This window comes from Pristiophorus japonicus, chromosome 9 (assembly GCF_044704955.1).
Source record: "Pristiophorus japonicus isolate sPriJap1 chromosome 9, sPriJap1.hap1, whole genome shotgun sequence".
In the NCBI taxonomy this organism is placed as follows: Eukaryota; Metazoa; Chordata; class Chondrichthyes; family Pristiophoridae; genus Pristiophorus; species Pristiophorus japonicus.
In genome coordinates, this window is record NC_091985.1 from 210,337,470 (window position 1) to 210,356,968 (window position 19,499).

The 19,499-nt window shown below is 47.1% G+C and overlaps 2 protein-coding genes across 2 annotated transcripts in view; one reads left to right on the forward strand and one right to left on the reverse strand.

The window, feature by feature from the left end:
- Nucleotides 1-6,152, forward strand: part of LOC139273607 (zinc finger protein 271-like) — a 54,022-nt gene extending 47,870 nt beyond the window's left edge. Inside the window, exon 4 of the mRNA XM_070890566.1 lies at nucleotides 5,473-6,152. Coding sequence (XP_070746667.1) covers nucleotides 5,473-5,986 — 514 coding nt within the window. The 3' untranslated portion in view covers nucleotides 5,987-6,152. The remainder of the gene's footprint in view (nucleotides 1-5,472) is intronic.
- Nucleotides 1-19,499, reverse strand: part of LOC139273581 (zinc finger protein 436-like) — a 201,639-nt gene that overhangs the window by 140,167 nt on the left and 41,973 nt on the right. The gene's annotated exons all lie outside the window — the stretch shown is intronic.

Genomic DNA, 19,499 nt, shown 5'->3' on the forward strand with positions numbered 1-19,499 from the left:
AGGGATAGACCGAGTTATTACAGGCCAGTACGCTAACCTCAGTGGTGGGAAAAGTATTGCAAAAAATCCTGACGGAAAGAATAAATCTTCATTTGGAAAGACATGGATTAATCAAGGACAGTCAGCATGGATTTATTAAGGGAAGGTCATGCCTGACTAACTTGATTGAATTTTTCAAGGAGGTAACCAGGAGGGTCGATAAGATCAGTGCGTATATTGTAGTGCAAATTAATCTTAGCAAATCTTTTGATAAGGTCCCACATGGCAGATTGGTTATGAAAGTAAAAGCCCATGGGATCCAAGGTAAAGGGGCAAGTTGGATCCAAAATTGGCTCAGAGGAAGGAAGCAAAGGGTAATGGTTGATGGGTGTTTTGTGACTGGAAGTCTGTATCCAGTGGGGTTCTGCAGGGCTCAGTGCAGGGTCCCTTGCTTTTTATGGTATGTATCAATGACTTGCACCTAAATGTTGGGGGTATGATTAAGAAGTTTGCAGATGACACTAAAATAGGCTGTGTAGTTGATAATGAAGAAAGCTGAAGAACAGTGACAAATGGAATTCAATCCGGAGAAGTGTGAGGTAATGCATTTGGGGAGGTCTAATAAGACAAAGGAATACACATTAACTGGTATGGCATTGAAAGGTGTAGAGGCACAAATGGACCTTGGAGTGTAGGTTCACAGATCCCTGAAGGTAGCAGGCCAGGTAGATAAGGTGATTAAGAAGGCATGTGGAATACTTGCCTTTATTAGTCGAGACATGGAATATAAGAGCCAAGGACATTATGCTTGAACTGCATAAAACACTGGTTAGGCCGCAGCTGGAGTACTGTGTGCAGTTCTGGTCACCATATTACAGGAAAGATGTGATTGCACTGGAAAGGGTGTAGAGGAGATTTACAAGAATGTTGCCTGGTCTGTAGAACTTTGGCTATGAGGAAAGATTGGATAGTCTAGGTCTGTTTTCTTTAGAACAGAGGAGGCTGAGGGGAGACCTGATTGAAGTGTATAAGATTATGAGGGGCCTGGATAGAGTAGATAGGAAAGACCTGTTTCCCTTGGCAGAGGGGTCAACAACCAGAGGGTCTAGATTTAAAGTAATTGGATGGAGGTATAGAGGAGACATGAGGGGAAATGTATTTACCCAAAGGGTGGTGGGAGTCTGGAACTCACTGCCTGAAAAGGTGGTAGAGGCACAAACCCTCACCACATTTAAAAATACTTGGATGTGCACTTGAAGTGCCGTAACCTGCAGGGCTACGGACCTGGAGCTGGAAGATGGGATTAGGCTGGATAGCTCTTAGTCGGCCGGTATGGACACGATGGGCCGAAATGGCCTCCCTCCGTGCTGTAAATTTCTATGGATTCTATGACATAAACTGGCTGATATAATGTGTATAGCGTGAAAGAGAAGTTTAGTCTGAGTTAGAAACTCGACAATCGATTCGGTGCAGACAGGTTGCCATGGCAACACTGATAAGACATTCCATTCACTGAATCCACTGTTGGAATCTGTAATCAGATCAGGGGAATGAACAGGGTTTGTCTGTCAGTAACCACAATGCAAGCTGAAACCAGAGTGAATGTCACAATAGATTAGATTTATAATGTGTGATGTTTATCCCTATAATTGTGAAACTATAAGAAATAACAACTATCAGCAGGCAGGGTAGTTTAGAGATAATGAGAAAATTACTGAAGAAAAGTAACTGCTGGGAACCAGGGAAAGTGTCCTTGTAAATCACAGATTAGAGAAGTTCCAGCTGTCTTTTCCCAGCTTCCTGCCCAAACCCAGCAGAGAAGACACAGAAGAGTCAGGTGTCAGAGGTGGATCACTGCAGTGTATAAAAGTGAGGGGAGACTGATGTAAGGGGACAGTCAGGACTGGAGACACCGGAGATCAAGCTCAGGGCGCCCGAGGTTCCATCCAGCGGGCTGACCTTGTGTCAGTTACTGTGGGCACGCGGGACTTGCATGTTTACTCTGATTGATGGGTCAATATAAGTTACGGTGGAGGACAGAGAATCTGCTCATCTTACATTTATTTGCTAAGGTAATAGTTTCTGACACTGGACTTGCTAATTAACAGGACAAGGCATTAGCTAGAATCTAACACCTCTTTCCTATTCTGCTTCTCTACTGCTTTTACATTTTTACCATTTAATGTACTTTTCTTAAAATTTCCTTGTCCCAAAATGTATCACCTCACATTTCTCTCTGTTACATTTCAGCTGACATCTACCTGCCCCATTTACTAACCTGTGTATTCACACTGAAACTATGTACAGTCCTTTCAGTTGGCCATGGGCCCTTTTTTGGTCTCCTCTGGAGATTTTGATCGTGTGCCCCATATACCCAAGCCCAAATCATTTCTCTATATTGAGCAGAGCAATGGTCCCAACACTGACCCTGGGGACACCACTGTTTACATTTCTCGGATCTGAAGAGCATCCATTAACCACTATTCTCTGTTTTCTGTCCTATACCCAACTTCCTCTCCACGCTGCCCCACTCCCTTTAATAACATGAGCCTTAATTTGATCAACAAGCCTCCTGTCCGGCACCTTATCAAACACCTTTTGACAATCCATCTACACAACATCCACTGCATTTCCTTTCTCACTGCACTGTTATTTCCTCAAATAATCCCTGCTGTCTGTCCTGAACTAATCCATTTCACTACCAAACATTGCAATGTTTGCCCCACCCAACAGGGTTTCTTCTGTTGAAAGCCACAACAGAAAGATCCACAAAGCGGCGACTCGTCAGGGAGCGTCTGCAAATGAAGCAGAAACATGGAGTGGTCAGGGGGTGCCTGTAAATGAAGGAAAAATGGTGACAGGCCAGGGAGGGTCTGTAAATGAAGGAGAATTGGTGATTGGTCAGGGAGGGTCTGTAAATGAAGGAGAATTGGTGATTGGTCAGGGAGTGTCTGTCAGTGAGGGAGAAATGGCGAATGGTCAGAGAGGGTCTGTAAATGAAGGAGAATTGGTGATTGGTCAGGGAGCGTCGTAAATGAAGGAGAATTGGTGACAGACCAGGGAGGGTCTGTAAATGAAGGAGAAATAGAGACTGGTTTCCCTCTCTCTCTTGTCCCCTGTCATATGCAATATATGTGGAGGATTTTTATGAAAACTGATCAAAAAAGAATTTTACAGAAAATAACTGATTTCACATCTTATGTAATATAGTTATAAATTGGGATGGTTCAAAGGAACTTCTTTGTCCATATTTGTAAAGCAACAAAGAGTGGGCGGGAGAGAAAATCATTGACTCATTGATTTTGTTCTCACTCTGCACACAGGGGCTTTCTCAGCATCTCTTCTGAAGGTGCTGGTAATTGCCGGGGAGACGGTTTACAGCCCATAGAATTGTAACAGGTGGGCCCAGATTTAGATCACCCTGTTCTCTGAACTGCTCAAGTCCCACTCCAGAGACTTGAGCACAAAAGTCCAGGCTGGCACTCCAGTGCAGCACTGAGGGAGCACTGCACTGTCAGATGTCGTCTCTTGTGATGCGACGTTAAACCGAGAACCCGGCTGCAACTCGAGTGGATTTAAAAGATCCCATGGAACTATATCGAAGAAGAGCAGGGGAGTTACCTCGGCGTCCTGGCCAATATATATCCCTCAATCAACATCACGAAAATACGTTATCTGTTCATTGCTGTTTGTGGGAGCTTTCTGTGCACAAATTAACTGCCACGTTTCCTACATTAAAATAGGAAATACAACACCTGCCCTTTCACCTCCTCCCTTCCCACCATCCAGGGCCACAGACACTCCTTCCAGGTGAAACAACGATTTATTGTACTACTTTGAATTTAGTATACTGTATTCGCTGCTCACGATGCAGTGTCCTCTACATTGGAGAGACCAAATGCAGATTGGATGATCGCATCGCGGAACACCTTCGTTCAGTCGCAAGCGTGACTCTGAGTTTCTGATCGCTTGTTATTGAAATTCTCCCGACCACTCCCTCTCTGACCTCTCTCTCCTCGGCCTCCTCCTCTGTTCTAATAACGCTCGAGGCACAGAATTTCACCTTCCGGACTCAACATTGAGTTCCACAATTTCACCATAACCACCGCTCCCATTGTTTAGTACAGCAGCTGTTGGTAATGATCTCCATTTACACCTCCTCCAGACCCATCTTTTGTTTCTTGTCCCATCACCATCTCCTTTTGCCTTGCTGCATCATCCCTTTTGTCATTTAATCACTCCTGTCTTTCCTCCCCTCTTTCCCTGCCTCTGTACTAATTTAAAACTTATATTCAAGACTGAGATAGATAGATTTTTGGAGTCTCGGGGAATCAAGAGATAGGGAGATGGGGCGGGAAAGTGGAATTGAGGTTGATGATCAGCCATGATCTTATTGAATGGCGGAGCAGGCTCGAGGGGCCGGAGGGCCGACCCCTGCTCCTATTTTCCAGTTCTGATGAAAGGAAAGTGACCTGATACGCTAACTCTATTTCTATCTCTACAGATGTTGCCTGAGTATTTCCATTATTTTCTTTTATATTTCAGGTGACCAGTGAGTGTAGAACTGAAACCTGCCAGAGTCAGCACCTTCAGGGGAGGAGAGGGAGGGGAACCAGTGAGTGTAGAACTGAACCCAGCCAGAATCAGCACCTTCAGGGGAGGAGAGGGAGAGGAACCAGTGAGTGTAGAACTGAACCCAGCCAGAATCAGCACCTTCAGGGGAGGAGAACCAGTGAGTGTAGAACTGAACCCAGCCAGAGTCAGCACCTTCAGGGGAGGGGAACCAGTGAGTGTAGAACTGAACCCAGCCAGAGTCAGCGCCTTCAGGGAAGGGAGAGGGAGGGGAACCAGTGAGTGTAGAATTGCACCCAGCCAGAGTTGGTGGTGAAAACTGGGAGCGGAGGACAAACTGTCTTGAGACGTGCGATGTGTTTGGCTTTCAGCACAGGGAGGAGGGAGAGAGTCGGATGGGGATTTACAGCTTTGGGGGAACAAGAGAGGAAAGAATGTTCCATAGAATCTAGAATTGTCTGTTCTATACTTAGTGATGAGTTCTGTAATCTCCTTTTACAGGATATTAGAAGGGGAGATTTTCAGACTGGAAACAGAAACCAAACATCACGTCAAGATCTGACAGTTACTTGATTCCTCAGGCCTTTGAATGTGGCAGGAGAATTATTTGCTTGTTCTGTCTTTGAGAAAATATTTCACAAAACGGCATGACTGGAAAAGCACTGAGACACACACATCCGCGTGAGTGTTCCAGTGCACTGACTGGAAGGAGCTTTAACCAGTTACACAACCTGAAAAAACATTGCACCATTCACAGCACGGAGAAACCATTACACGTGTTGTGTGCGTGGACGAGGCTTCAACTGATCATCCAAACATGGAGAGTCACAAGGACACCTGCACCATGGAGAAACCGTGGAAATGTGGGGACTGTGGAAAGGGATTCAGTTACCCGTCTGAGCTGGAAACTCATCGATGCAGTCACACCGGGGAGAGGCCATTCACCTGCCCCATGTGTGGGAAGGGATTCACTCGGTCATCCCATCTGCTGAGGCACCAGCGAGTTCACACTGGGGAGAGGCCGTTCATCTGCTCTGACTGTGGGAAGCATTTCACTCAGTCATCCAACCTTCTGACACACCAACAAGTTCACACTGGGGCGAGCCCATTCACTTGCTCCATGTGTGGAATGGGATTCCCTTCATCATCAACCCTGCTGACACACCAGCAAGTTCACACTGGGGAGAGACTGTTGATCTGCTCTGAGTGTGGGAAGGGATCCACTAGTTCATTTAACCTTCTAACACACCAGCAAGTTCACACCAGGGAGAGCCTATTCACCTGTTTGGAGTGTGGGAAGCGATTCACTCAGTCATCCAGACTTCTTACTCACCAGCAAATTCACACTGGGGAGAGGCCGTTCACCTGCTCAGAGTGTGGGAAGGGATTCACTCATTCATCCATCCTGCTGACACACCAGCATGTTCACAAGTGACTGCAGGGGTGGGAGTCTACTGTTATTGCTGATAAGCACATCCTGGCTGAACCATGTTCATTCTGACAGTTGGGGTTTGTTTCTGCTGATGTTAATGACCCCTGTAACTGGGCTGTTGTTTAATATTTTGATATTTCAAATAAAACAGTGTGTCGATATTTAATGTCTCCAAGATAAGAGGAGACTAATTGATGTCCTGTTTCTGACTGCTCTATTTTGGGCCTTTTTCAATTCTAACTCTACATTATTTCAGTTCTCAAACCTGTTCGTTACTCTCAGGGACAAGTCCCAGCTCCCCCTACCTCCCAGAGTGCCTCTCCTTGCCTTGGTATCCAGGGACGGTCTCGGTAACATGCCCGGGATCACTAAACACAAAACACAGTTTGTTAATCATGTTCAGCTACTGGACTTAGCGTGTGCCTCACAGCATCTCTCTCACCTTCGCTGTGTGAATAGAGCAGCATGCCTGCAAACCTCGTCTTGAATTTAAATCCACTCAGCAAATGTATTTAACAAAATATGAACAAGTAAATACATCACGGCCCAATAATCCAACTCCTTATTGACAGCAGGAAGTCTGTTGTCTAACTCCTCGAGTGAACAAAATAAAGAGCCCACCTGCAAACCTCGTCTTGAATTTAAATCCACTCAGCAAATGTATTTAACAAAATATGAACAAGTAAATACATCACGGCCCAATAATCCAACTCCTTATTGACAGCAGGAAGTCTGTTGTCTAACTCCTCGAGTGAACAAAATAAAGAGCCCAAATGTAAGAGCCCCTCGAATCCTTTAATACCTTTCAAATCATGACCAGTTCCTTATTGTAGAATTCTCTGTCCCTGTGGGAGTCAATATCGGTCAAAAACTGCTGATTGAAAACTTATAAAAAATGTTCTCTTTTTCAGCGTTTCAAGCTGACCTGTTCCTTCTCTGAGAATCTCCAAGGAGACTCTTTGATTTGAACACATCTCTCTTTTATATCCACCATTAGAGTTACGGGGAATTCGAATACATGACCACTCAAATTTAAAAGAGCCCATCAGTCATATACAGACTGAACCAAACACACAGCTCGGTGTCAGTATGAACTATTCCTCTCACCAGCCTGTAAATGAAACCTGTAATACTGAGGCTAAAATTCCCCCTCCGTGTGCTGGGGGTGCAGGCAGTGCTGGGCAGAAGGAGCAGCAAACTGGCTTCAGAGCTGACTTTTTCCTTTCCCGGGGTTTTGTGATGAGCATATGCTGGGGCCCATTGAGCTTTCACTGCTCCTGACAGGGTAGATGAGAGAGGATGTTTCCCCTCATGGGGGAACCGAGAGGCCATAGTTTCAGAATAAGGGGTTGCCCATTTAAAACAGAAATTAGGAGGAATTTCTTCTCTGAGGGTGGTGAATCTTTGGAATTCTCTACCCCAGAGAGCTGTGTAGGATGGGTCTTTGAACATATTTAAGTGATGATACAGATTTTTGAAGGAGAACGGAGTCAAGGGCTTTGGGGAGCGGGCAGGGAAGTGGAGTTGAGGCCAGGATCCCATCAGCCATGATCTTATTGAATGGCGGAGCAGGCTCAATGGGCCAAATGGCCTACTCCTGCTCCTATTTCTTATGTTCTCTGGGATATTTCCAAGCATGTTCTCACTGCCCCTGGAATTCTAACGCATTGACCCCCTGGGTGTGAGGCCAGCACTCTGTGCCATTAAACACTGGAGTGAAGCCGAGTCCTGCAGCCACACAGTCACTAGGAGCAGTTGCTAACTGTCTTGAGTGACCTTGGGGCGATTAGTCCCACTTTTGGGCTGGTTGTGGTTTCTTCCCGCTTCCCTTGGATTGCATTTTTATTTGTTCCCTCTGGTTTGGTTTCACTTTCATTGCTGGACACACCACTCAAAGCACTTTGTCCGATCTGCCCCTGGGAATGAGCAGACTCCTCCCTCATTTCCCACACTGCACCGTCTCGCTTCCTCTTTCCCCCTTAGTTGTGTTGCACACTCTGGGCCCTGGCGCTTCCCCGGGGATTCTCAGTATGAACAGGGGGATGTGTGTTGAGACAGGATGTCCCAGCTCTCCACCTTTAAAGGGACAAGGAGAGGACCCGCTGGGCTGAATGGCCCTGCTGTATGACATCACTGCAGTGCCTAGCAACCAACCTCCCGGAGCCGGTTATTGTTCGGGGCCTGAGGCCCACAGCGGGTGTGTGTGAAGCGGATAATGCGGAATGTTGTCTCTCGGACGGGCGGGGCCTGTGCACGCACTCGGTGTGTGTGAAGTCCGCGGCCGGCCCCCCGGGGTTTATTAACCCGTTCCCTCCCTCCGCCCATCTCTCACCTGCTGCCTCAGACACAGCCGCCCCACCGCGCATGCTCAGCTCACATTGCCCGGGTGATTGACAGCATCTCCGGACCAATAGAAAGAGCGGGGGCGGGGCTGGAGGATCGAGCGGGCAGTTGGTCCTCCAACCAATCGGAGTGTGCGAGAGGCGGGGCTGAGCCTGGTTGTGGGCGGGGCCGAGCCCGGGTGTTGCTGCCAATGACCAGACTGACGGACCTGGGCGGCGCCACAAGATGTTCCCCCGGGATCGCAGCAGCTTCTCAACCCCCGGCCGCAGGCCCTCAATAAGTTGCTAACCGGCCCAATGATTCAGGCCTGAACAGCAGAGGCTGCGGGATCCTTGTCCCATCCGTCAATCACACCATCCTGCTGAAGGAAAGTTCCAGAACAAACCGCCTCAAACTGCCCGCCCAGCACCACGTGTGCTCGGCCTGACTGACGGGAGCTCGGACCAATAGGAAGAGCCCCGACAGAGATGGGCGGAGCGAGCTGGCGGCGGGTCCTCCAACCAATGGCGGCGCAGCAAGGGGGCGGGGCCTGGTGCCCAGCTCAGGTGTGCGGGGGCCGATTGTGACGCGCTGTCCCCAGGTGAGAGCAGCTGAGTGAGCCCAGAGCTGGGACTGGAATCTGGGTGAGGGGCCACAGTGAGCACAGAGCTGGGACTGGAATCTGGGAGAGGGGCCACAGTGAGCACAGAGCTGGGGCTCGAATCTGGGAGAGGAGAGCTGGGACTGGAATCTGGGAGAGGGGCCACAGGCAGCACAGAGCTGGGGCTGGAATCTGGGAGAGGGGCCACAGTGAGCACAGAGCTGGGGCTCGAATCTGGGAGAGGAGAGCTGGGACTGGAATCTGGGAGAGGGGCCACAGGCAGCACAGAGCTGGGGCTGGAATCTGGGAGAGGGGCCACAGGCAGCACAGAGCTGGGGCTGGAATCTGGGAGAGGGGCCACAGTGAGCAGAGAGCTGGGACTGGAATTTTGGAGAGGGGCCACAGTGAGCACAGAGCTGGAGCTGGTATCTGGGAGAGGGGCCACAGTGAGCACAGAGCTGGGGCTGGAATCTGGGAGAGGGGCCACAGTGAGCACAGAGCTGGGGCTGGTATCTGGGAGAGGGGCCACAGTGAGCACAGAGCTGGGGCTGGAATCTGGGAGAGGGGGCCACAGTGAGCACAGAGCTGGGATTGGAATCTAGGAGAGGCCACAGTGAGCACAGAGCTGGGGCTGGTATCTGGGAGAGGGGCCACAGCGAACACAGAGCTGGGGCTGGAATTTGGGAGAGGAGCCACAGTGAGCGGCCTTTCAAAGGGCCAGAGGGACATCAGCATCACCTGATAAGTTATTCAAATACACATTTCCTGCAGTATCAGAGACAGCCTCTGTCACTTTGCAAAAACTGTTTAATAATGGCCCGGAATTTGTGGTCAGCAGTGAAGCAAATACTTTCACCCCCGGCCCCAAAGTAAGCTTCCCACAAAGATGTGGCAATCTCTGTGTCGAGATGTTCGTGTTTTCCGACGTGTTATTCAAATCAACAGAGTGCAGTGGGAATCCCCGAGCGCGAGTTGCTGTGATGTCAACAAGCTGCCGAAACAGCCAATCAAAACACAGAATTCTCAACACGAACAAAGAAGTGGATAAGCTCTATAAATGTTTACTTCTTAGAAAAATGTTACAACAAAACAAAGATTGGGGCTCCCATATGGGGAAACAGCGAACCTGAAATAAAGATGAACAAACTTTAAAAAAAGGTTTCTTAAATTTAATGTTTATTACAATGGATAAATTTAACACTGCACAATTTTATTCTTAAAACTGACTGATTTGACATTATCGCACTCACCAGGTGTCATGTCAGTTGATTCAACAAACTCACAAAGACACTTCAGTTGGGTGTAAAACTTTATTTGTCCAAAGTCCATCCGAATTTAACCAAGCATCACAGTCTTAGCTAGACATCAATCCTACGACACCTGCTCTACCACAAGCCGTCAGTGATTACACCCTCATGACCCGGGTAGAACCTCGGCTGAGTCAAGGAGCTGGGCTCCGTTCTCCCAATATGATGGGTAACTAATTACATAGAATATACGGCACAGAAACAGGCCCTTCAGCCCAACCAATCCATGCCGGCATTTATGCTCCACTCGAACCTCCTCCCATCCTTCGATATCTGACACTATCAGCATAATCCTCTATTCCCTTCTCCCTCATGGTCTTGTCTAGCCTCCCCTGAAATGCATCTATATTATTTGCTTAAACCACTCCCTGTGGTAGCGAGTTCCACATTTTCACCATTCTTTGGGTAATGAAGTTACTTCTAAATTCTCTATTGGATTTCTTGGTGGCTATCTTATATTGATGGCCTCTAGTTATGCCCTTTGCCACAAGTGGGAACATTCTCTCTGTATCTACTCTATCAAAACCTTTCATAATTTAAAAATACCTCTATTCGGTCACCCCCCCCCTCAGCTATCACCTTTCAAGAAAAAAGAAACTCAGCCTGTTCATCCTTTACTGATAAATATAACCTCACATTTCTGGTATCATCCTTGTAAATCTTTGTTGCACCCTCTCTATGCCTCTATAAACCTTTTTATAATATGCTGACCAGAATTATACACAAGCATGCTCCAACGAAGGTTCGATACAAGTTTAGCATTACTTCTCTACTTTTCAATTCTATCCCTCTATAAATAAACCCTCGTGCTTGGTTTGCTTTTTTATGGCCTTATCAACCTGCGTCGCTACTTTTAGTGATTTGTGTACTTGTATTTTTAAGTTCCCTTTGCTTTGCAACCCCATTTAGATACATATTTTCCATGCAATATGTGACCTCCTTATTTTTCTTAACAAAATCTTACACTTATCTGTATTGAAATCATTTACCAATTATATGTCCATTCTGCAAGTTTATTAAAGTCTTCTTGTAATGTGTTGCGTGTTGCTGTCATCCTCAGTATTGACTATTCCCTACACCCACCCCCCCAATTTTGTGGCATCCGCAAATTTATTCCCCTTAACCACCCCCCCCCCCTCCCCCACTTATATAATTGTTCCTGTGTATAACTCGGGTCAGTGAACATGAGAACACGGCAGTAGAACCACAGCTGCTTCAGAGACCCCTCTCTTATTTCCACTGTCTCAAAGTTGCAGACTGTTCACTCCTTTCTTTCTCCAGTGCCTTCTATCACCTCTCTGTCTCTGTCTTCACCTGATCTTCCTCTTCTGGCCGCTTTGCTCAGAAACATGTTTTCCTGAGGCTTTTGTGTCAGCAAAGCACTTGTGGGGCCACGAGACTGGCTGCATGTTCGACCTCAGGCTAACTTTGCTTACCCATGATGCTAGTGTTAGCCACTTTCTCATTGTTTAGCACGAAATTCCGGCATAAAAGGAGCATTTATCTTCCAACAGACGTATATACAGAATATTAAACTCCAGTCTAATTATTTTGGGTTATTATCAGCATCAACAAACCCCCTAAAATACCATAATTAACATGGGTCAGGCCTGAGTGTGATTAATTGCAGAATCAGACCACTGCAGTGAAGTGTGAACTCGCTGGTGTCTCAGCAGGTCAGATGGACTGGTGAATCACTTTTCACTCAGGGCGCAGGGGAACGGCCTCTCCCCGGTGTGAAGCCACTCATGTTTCAGAAGGCCGGATGATTGTGTACACGTCTTACCTCAATGAGAGGATTTGAACGGGCTCTCGTCAACGGTCTTTGGAGCTCCTGAAGCTCTTCTCACTGTCGGAACATTTAAACGGTGCCTCCTCGCTGTGAACTCACCAGGGTCGCTGACCTCCCAAACCTCTTCCCGCAGTGAGAGCAGCTGAACGGCCTCTCCCCGGTTGATGCATCTTTAGTTCCTCAGTGCTTTTAAAGCTCCTCTTGCATTCGGGGCATTTATAGGGTCTCTCGTCAGTGTGAACTCGCTGGTGTACATGCAGGTAGGATAAATGAGTGAATGCCCTCCCACACACGGAGCAGGAGAACGGTCTCTCCCCGGTGTGAATCTGCTGGTGTGTCAGCAGATTGAATGACTGAGTAATCGCTTCCCACATACTGAGCAGGTGAACGGCCTCTCCCCAGTGTGAATTCGCTGGTGTACCAGCAGGGTGGATGAACAAGTGAATCGCTTCCCACACACGGAGCAGGTGAACGGCCTCTCCCCAGTGTGAACTCGCTGGTGTACCAGCAGGGTGGATGAACACGTGAATCGCTTCCCACACACGGAGCAGGTGAACGGCCTCTCCCCAGTGTGAACTCGCTGGTGTACCAGCAGGGCGGATGAACACGTGAATCGCTTCCCACACACTGAGCAGATGAACGGCCTCTCTGCAGTGTGAACTCGCAGGGTGTACCAGCAGGGCGGATGAATGAGTGAATCGTTTCCCACACACTGAGCAGATGAATGGCCAGTGTGACAGCGCTGGTGCTGTATCGGGTTGCTGGACCATTTAAAGCTCTGCTCACAGTCAGAGCATTGAAAAGGTCTCTCCTCGCTGTGAACCAACTCGTGTGACAACAGATTGTAAGACTGTGTAAACCTCTTCTCACAGTGAGAGCAGGCGAACGGTCTCCCTGGTGTCTCAGCAGTTTCCACGAGTGGTTAAATCCCTTCACACACACGGAGCAGATGAATGGCCATTTTCTGGTGTAACTGTGTTGATGAGTTTTTAGCTGAGACACAGAGTTTACTCTCGTCCCACAGTCCCCACATTGATGGGGTCTCTCCACAGTACGGCTGCACTTGTGTCTCCCCATGCTGGATGGTCGGCTGAAGGAGTGTCCACAAAGGGATCACGCGTAAGGTTTGTCCGTTCTCAGATTGCTGCTTTCCACTTCCATATGCCGACAATATTCAGGCCCTGACTCTGTCAGATCTTGACGTGATCTTTGCTTCAATCTTCCCTTCTGCACGTCCTCTCCATGTAATGCCCTGACATTACTAATGACTGTAAGTGCAGGAGAGAATTTCAGAATACACAATTTTCAATCTTACATTTTCTTTATGTTTTGCCCAAAATTGCTCTCCCTCCTCTCTGCACTGAAATCAAGATGTAATACAATCCCACTGTCCCTTTAACAACAACAACTTGTATTTATATAGTGCCTTCAATGTAGTAAATTGTCCCAAGGCATTTTACAGGAGTATTGCAACACAAACAATTTGACACTGAGCCACACAAGGAGAAATTAGGATATTTGATGTAGGTTTTAAGAAGCATCTTAAAGCAGGAAAGAGAGGTAGAGAAGCAGAAGTTTAGGGAGGGAGTTCCAGAGCTTAGGGCCCAGGCAGCTGAAGGCACGGCCACCAATGGTTGAGTGATTATAATCAGGGATGCTCAAAAGGGCAGAATTAGAGGAGCAGAGACATCTCAGGAGGTTGTGGGGCTGGAGGAGATTACAAAGATAGGGAGGGGCGAGGCCATGGAGAGATTTGAAAATGAGGAGAATTTTGAAATCAAGGTGTTGTTTAACCGGGAGCCAATGTCGGTCAGCGAGCACAGGGGAGATAGGTGAATGGGACTTGGTGCGAGTTCGGACATGGGCAGCCGAGTTTTGGATGACCACAAGTTTACGTTGGGTAGAAAGTGGGAGGCCAGCCAAGAGTGAATTGGAATAGTCAAGTCCTGAGGTACCAAAAGCATGCATGTAGGTTTCAGCAGCGGATGAGCTGAAGAAGGCGGAGACGGGCGATGTTACAGAGATGGAAATAGGCAGTCCTAGTTAGACTGCGGATATGTGGTCGGAAGCTCATTTCGGGGATAAGTATGGCACCAAGGTTGCGAACAGTGTGGTTCAGCCTCAGACAGATGCCAGGGAGAGGGATGGAGTCAGTGGCTAGGGAACGGAGTTTGTGACGGGGACCGAAAACAATGGCTTTGGTCTTCCCAATATTTAATTGGAGAAAATTTGTGCTCATCCAGGACAAGCAATCTGCCAATTTAGAGGCCATGGAGGGATTGAGAGAAGTGGTAGTGAGGTAGAGCTGGATGTCATCAGTGTACATATGGAAACTGTTGCTTTGGTTTTGGATAATATCACCAAGGGGCAGTATATAAATGAGAATTAGGGGGCCAAGGATAGATCCTTGGGGGACACCATAGGTAACGATGCGGGAGCAGGAATTACATAGGATTACATCGGATATACGACACAGAAGCAGGTCATTTGGCCCCACTAGACCCGGCAGCGTTAATGCTCCACTCGAGAATCCTCCCATCTTTCCTCATCTAAATCTATCTGCATAACCCTCGATTCCCTTCTCCCTCATATGCTTGTCTCGTCTCTCCTTAAATGTATCTATACTATTCACTTCAACCACTCCCTGTGGTAGTGAGTTCCACATTCTCACCACTCTTTGGGTAAAGAAGTTTCTTCTGAATTCCCTATTGGATTTCTTGTTGACTATCTTATATTGATAGCCTCTAGTTATGCTCTTCCCCAGTAGTAGAAACATTCTCTCTCTATCCACTCTATCAAAACCTTTCATAATTTAAAAGACCTCTATTAGGTCACTCCTTGGCCTTTTTCAATAGAAAAGAGACCCAGCCTGTTCATCCTTTCCTGATATGTATACCCTCACATTTCTTGTATCATCCTTGTAAATCTTTTCTGCACCCTCTCCAATGCCTCTATATCCTTTTTATATGGTGACCAGAACTGTATACAGTATTCTAAGTGTGGTCTGACCAAGGTTCAAAACAGGTTCAGCATAACTTCCCTACATTTCAACTCTATACCTCTAGAAATAAACCCAAGTGCTCAGTTTGCCTTTTTATGGCCTTGCTAACCTGTGTCGTAACTTTTAGTGATTGGTGTATTTGTACTCTGAGATCTCTTTGTTCCTCTACCTCACCCAGACTCGCTCCCTTCCAGTAATAAGTGACCTCCCTATTCTTCCCACCAAAATGTAATACCTCACAGTTATCTGTGTTGAACTACATTTACCAATTATATTCCCATTCTGCAAGTTTATTAATGTCCTCCTCTAATTTGTTGCAGGCATCCCCAGTATTGACTATTGCTCCCAATTTGGTGTCATCCGCAAATTTAGAAATTGTGTTTTTGATTCCAAAGTCTAAATTGCTAATGTAAATTGCGAACATGTGGTCCCAGCACTGATCCTTGTGTAACACCACTGCCCACCTTCTCCCACTGTGGATAGCTACCCTTTACCCCTACTCTCTGCTTTCTGTCTTGAAGCCAGCGAGCTATCCATTCTGCTACTTGTCACCTGACTCTGAAGAGAAGCCATTGCAGGTGATTCTCTGGCTACAATTAGATAAGAATGGAACCAGGCGAGTGCACACCCACCCAGCAGGATGATGGTGGAGAGGCATTGGAGGAGGATGCAGTGGTCAACCGTATCAAAGGCTGCAGACAAGTCAAGAAGGATGAGAAGGGATAGTTTACCTTAGTCACAGTCACAAACAATGTCAGTTGTGACTTTGATGAGAGCTGTTTCAGTACTATGGCAGGGTTGGAAACCTAATTTGATGGATTCAAACATGGAGTTGCGGGAAAGATGGGAATGGTTTGGGAGGTGACAACATGTTGACGATCTTTGGAGAGGAATGGAAGGTTGGAGATGGGGTGGTAGTTTGCAAGAATGGAGGAGTCAAGGGTTGTTTTTTTGTGGAGCGGGGTGATGACAGATGTGAGGGAAAAGGGGATTGTACGTGAGGGGAGAGAACCATTAACAATGGCAGCGGACATGGGAGCCAGAAAAGGAAGTTGGGTAGTCAGTATATTGGTGGGAATAGGGTCGAGGCAGCAGGAAGTGGGTCTCATGGACAAGATGAGCGTGGAGAAGTCATGAGGGGAAATTGGAGAGAAACTAGAAAAAGATATGAGTTTAGGGCTAGGGTAGGAGGGAAGTTCAGAGGAAGTTTGGCCCAGTGGGCTAGGGGGAGGAAGGGAAGTGGCAGAGGCGGCTGAACGGATGGTCTCAATCTTTGAGACAAAGAAGGCCATGAGCTCCTCTCACATTGTCGGAGGAGAGGGTGGAGACTGAGGAGAGTGGTTTAAGAAGATGGTTAGCCATGGACAATAGAAGCCGGAGTTTATTTTTACATTCCAGAATGACTCTGGAATAGTGTTCCTGGAATTAAACACAAGACAGAGACAGAGACAGGGTCAATGAGTGCAGTACATTTGATGTAGTCTATGTAGATTTCAGCAAGGCTTTTGATAAGGTCCCACATGGCTGACTGGTCATGGAAGTAAAAGCTCGTCAGATCCAGGGCAAAGTGTCAAGTTGGATCCAAAATTGGCTCAGAGGCAGGAAGCATAGGGTAATGATTGATGGGTGTTTTTGTGACTGGAAGGCTGTTTCCAGTGGGGTTCCGCAAAGCTCAGTACTGGAACCTTGCTTTTTGTGGTATATATCAATGATTTAGAATTGAATGTAGGGGGTATGATTAAGAAGTTTGCAGATGATACAAAAAATTGGCTGTGTGGTTGATAATGAAAAAGAGCGTTGTAGACTGCAGGAAGGTATCAATGGACTGGTCAGGTGGGCAGAATAGTGGCAAATGGAATTCAATCCAGAGAAGTGTGAGGTGATGCATTTGGGGAAGGCTAACAAGGCAAGGAAATACATAATAAATGGTAGGACACTGAGAAGCGTAGAGGGACTTTGGAGGGCATGTCCACAAATCCCTGAAGGTAGCAGGACAGATAGATAAGGCATACAGGGTACTTGCTTTTATTAGCCAAGGTAGCATACAAGAGCCAGGGAGGTTACACTTGAACTGTATAAAATACTAGTTAGGCCACAGCTAGAGTACTGTGTGCAGTTCTGGTCACCACATTACAGGAACGATGTGATTGCACTAGATAGGGTACAGAGGAGATTTCTGAGGATGTTGCCTGGACTGCAGAATTTTAGCTACGAGGAAAGATTGGATAGGCTGGGGTTGTTTTCTTTGGACCAGAGGAGGCTGAGGGGAGACCTTATTGAGGTGTATAAAATTATGAGGGGCCTAGATAGAGTGGATAGGAAGGACCTATTTCCCTTAGCAGAGGGGTCAACAACCAGGGGGCATAGATTTAAAGTAATTGGTAGGAGGTTTAGAGGAGTTTTGAGGGGAAGTGTTTTCACCCAGAGGATGGTGGGGGTCTGGAACTCACTGCCTGAAAGGGTGGTAGAGGCAGAAACCCTCTCCACTTCTAAATAGTACTTGGATGTGCACTTGAAGTGCAGTAATATGGACCAAGAGCTGGAAAGTGGGATTAGGCTGGATAACTGCTTGTCGGCCGGCACGGACATGATGGGCTGAATGGCCTCCTTCCGTGCCGTAAATTTCTATACAATGATCATGAGGAAGTTTAAAAAAAACAGTCCCTGACCAGAGATTGCTGGATGCTGACACTCGTTGCTCACAAAGATAGCATGTCCCATTCCTCAGGCTGTAGGAATTCACAGAACAATGGCAATGTATCTTGGAGCAGAGACGGTTAAGTGGAGATGTGATAGAGGTGCTTTTTTTTTTAAGAGCAAACAAGGAGAAAATATTGTCAGTGGAAGGATGGCTGGTAATGAGAAGACACAGATTTTAGATAATTGGCAAAAGAATCCAGAGGGGGAATGAAGAGACAGTTTTTACGCAGTGAGTTTTTATGTTTTGGAATGCACTGCCTGAATGGTTGGCAGAAGCAGATTCAATATTAACTTTCAAAAGGAAATTGGATATATAGTTGAAAGCAGAAATTTGCGGGGCTGTGGGGAAAGAGCAGGGGAGCGGGACTAATTGCGTAGCTCTTTCAGAGAGCTGGCATTAGCATGATGGGCCGAAAGGCATCCTACTGTGCTCTGATTCTGTAACATCAGCTCCTCTCTGCACACTAGCACGGAGAGAACATGGAAGAATCTTTAAATCCAGCCCACTTATTGGGGACTCTTAACATTAACAAGCCCCAGTTGCCTGAATGTGTTCAGTCCTGGATGTGTTTAAAAGCACTGGAAATAATGCAATTGAACCACTGCAGTCATGATGTGGAAATTCTGGTGTGTCAGCAGGTGAGATACCCCAGTGAATCCCTTTCCACACACTGAGGTTGACTTGAATGATCCAGGGTCCAAGGGTTTTGGACATCAGGTAATCAAGCTTACAAGAACATAGATTGTGATAATTCCCTCAGTCTGCAGAATAGAAGTACAGTGGCTTCACAGGCGATCTTCTGGAGTCTGTTCCAACTGACAATGACTTAAATTCAGGGAATGGGATTGTTTGGACCTATCCATTGACCGTCTCCTGAACTCCTGTTAATTCCGGGAGTTTTGTCCATCTGTGACCAGACTATAACCACAAGCCCGTCTGGTTATCGCACCTATACGGTCCCTGAGGTTATTATTAGATTCACACCCAGACACTGGGCCTTTACTTGTCTAGCACTTCATCCCATAACATGGGGCTCAGTAATGTTTCATTCCTCAGAAAATCATCATCATAAGCAGTCCCTCGGGGTCGATGATGACTTGCTTCCAGACCAAAGATGAGCACCCAGGTGACCAATGAACTCATTTTAAACGGTTTAAACATTTTAAAATGCCTGTGCCTGAATTATTTTAATGTGAGCTGGCCGTTGCACACCAGCCACCACACGGACTGGACGGAGCAAGGTCTTGGTCCAGTGGTAAGGGGATCCAAGACAACTGGAGACCAGGCTCTGCCACATGTGCCAATACATACACACAATCTCAAACATACTCCTACTGTCCTCCTTCCTCCCTCCTTCCACAGGGCCCCTCTCTATCTCTATATCCCTGGATCCTTCCACAGGGCCCCTCTCTATCTCTATATCCCTGGATCCTTCCACAGGGCCCCTCTCTATCTCTATATCCCTGAATCTTTCCACAGGGTCCCTCTCTATCTCTATATCCATGGATCTTTCCACAGGACCCCTCTCTATCTCTATATTCCTGGATCATTCCACAGGACCCCTCTCTATCTCTATATCCCTGGATCTTTCCACAGGGCCCCTCTCTCTCTATATCCCGGGATCCTTCCACAGGGCCCCTCTCTATCTCTATATCCCTGGATCTTTCCACAGGACCCCTCTCTATCTCTATATCCCTGGATCATTCCACAGGACCCCTCTCTATCTCTATATCCCTGGATCTTTCCACAGGACCCCTCTCTATCTCTATATCCCGGGATCTTTCCACAGGGC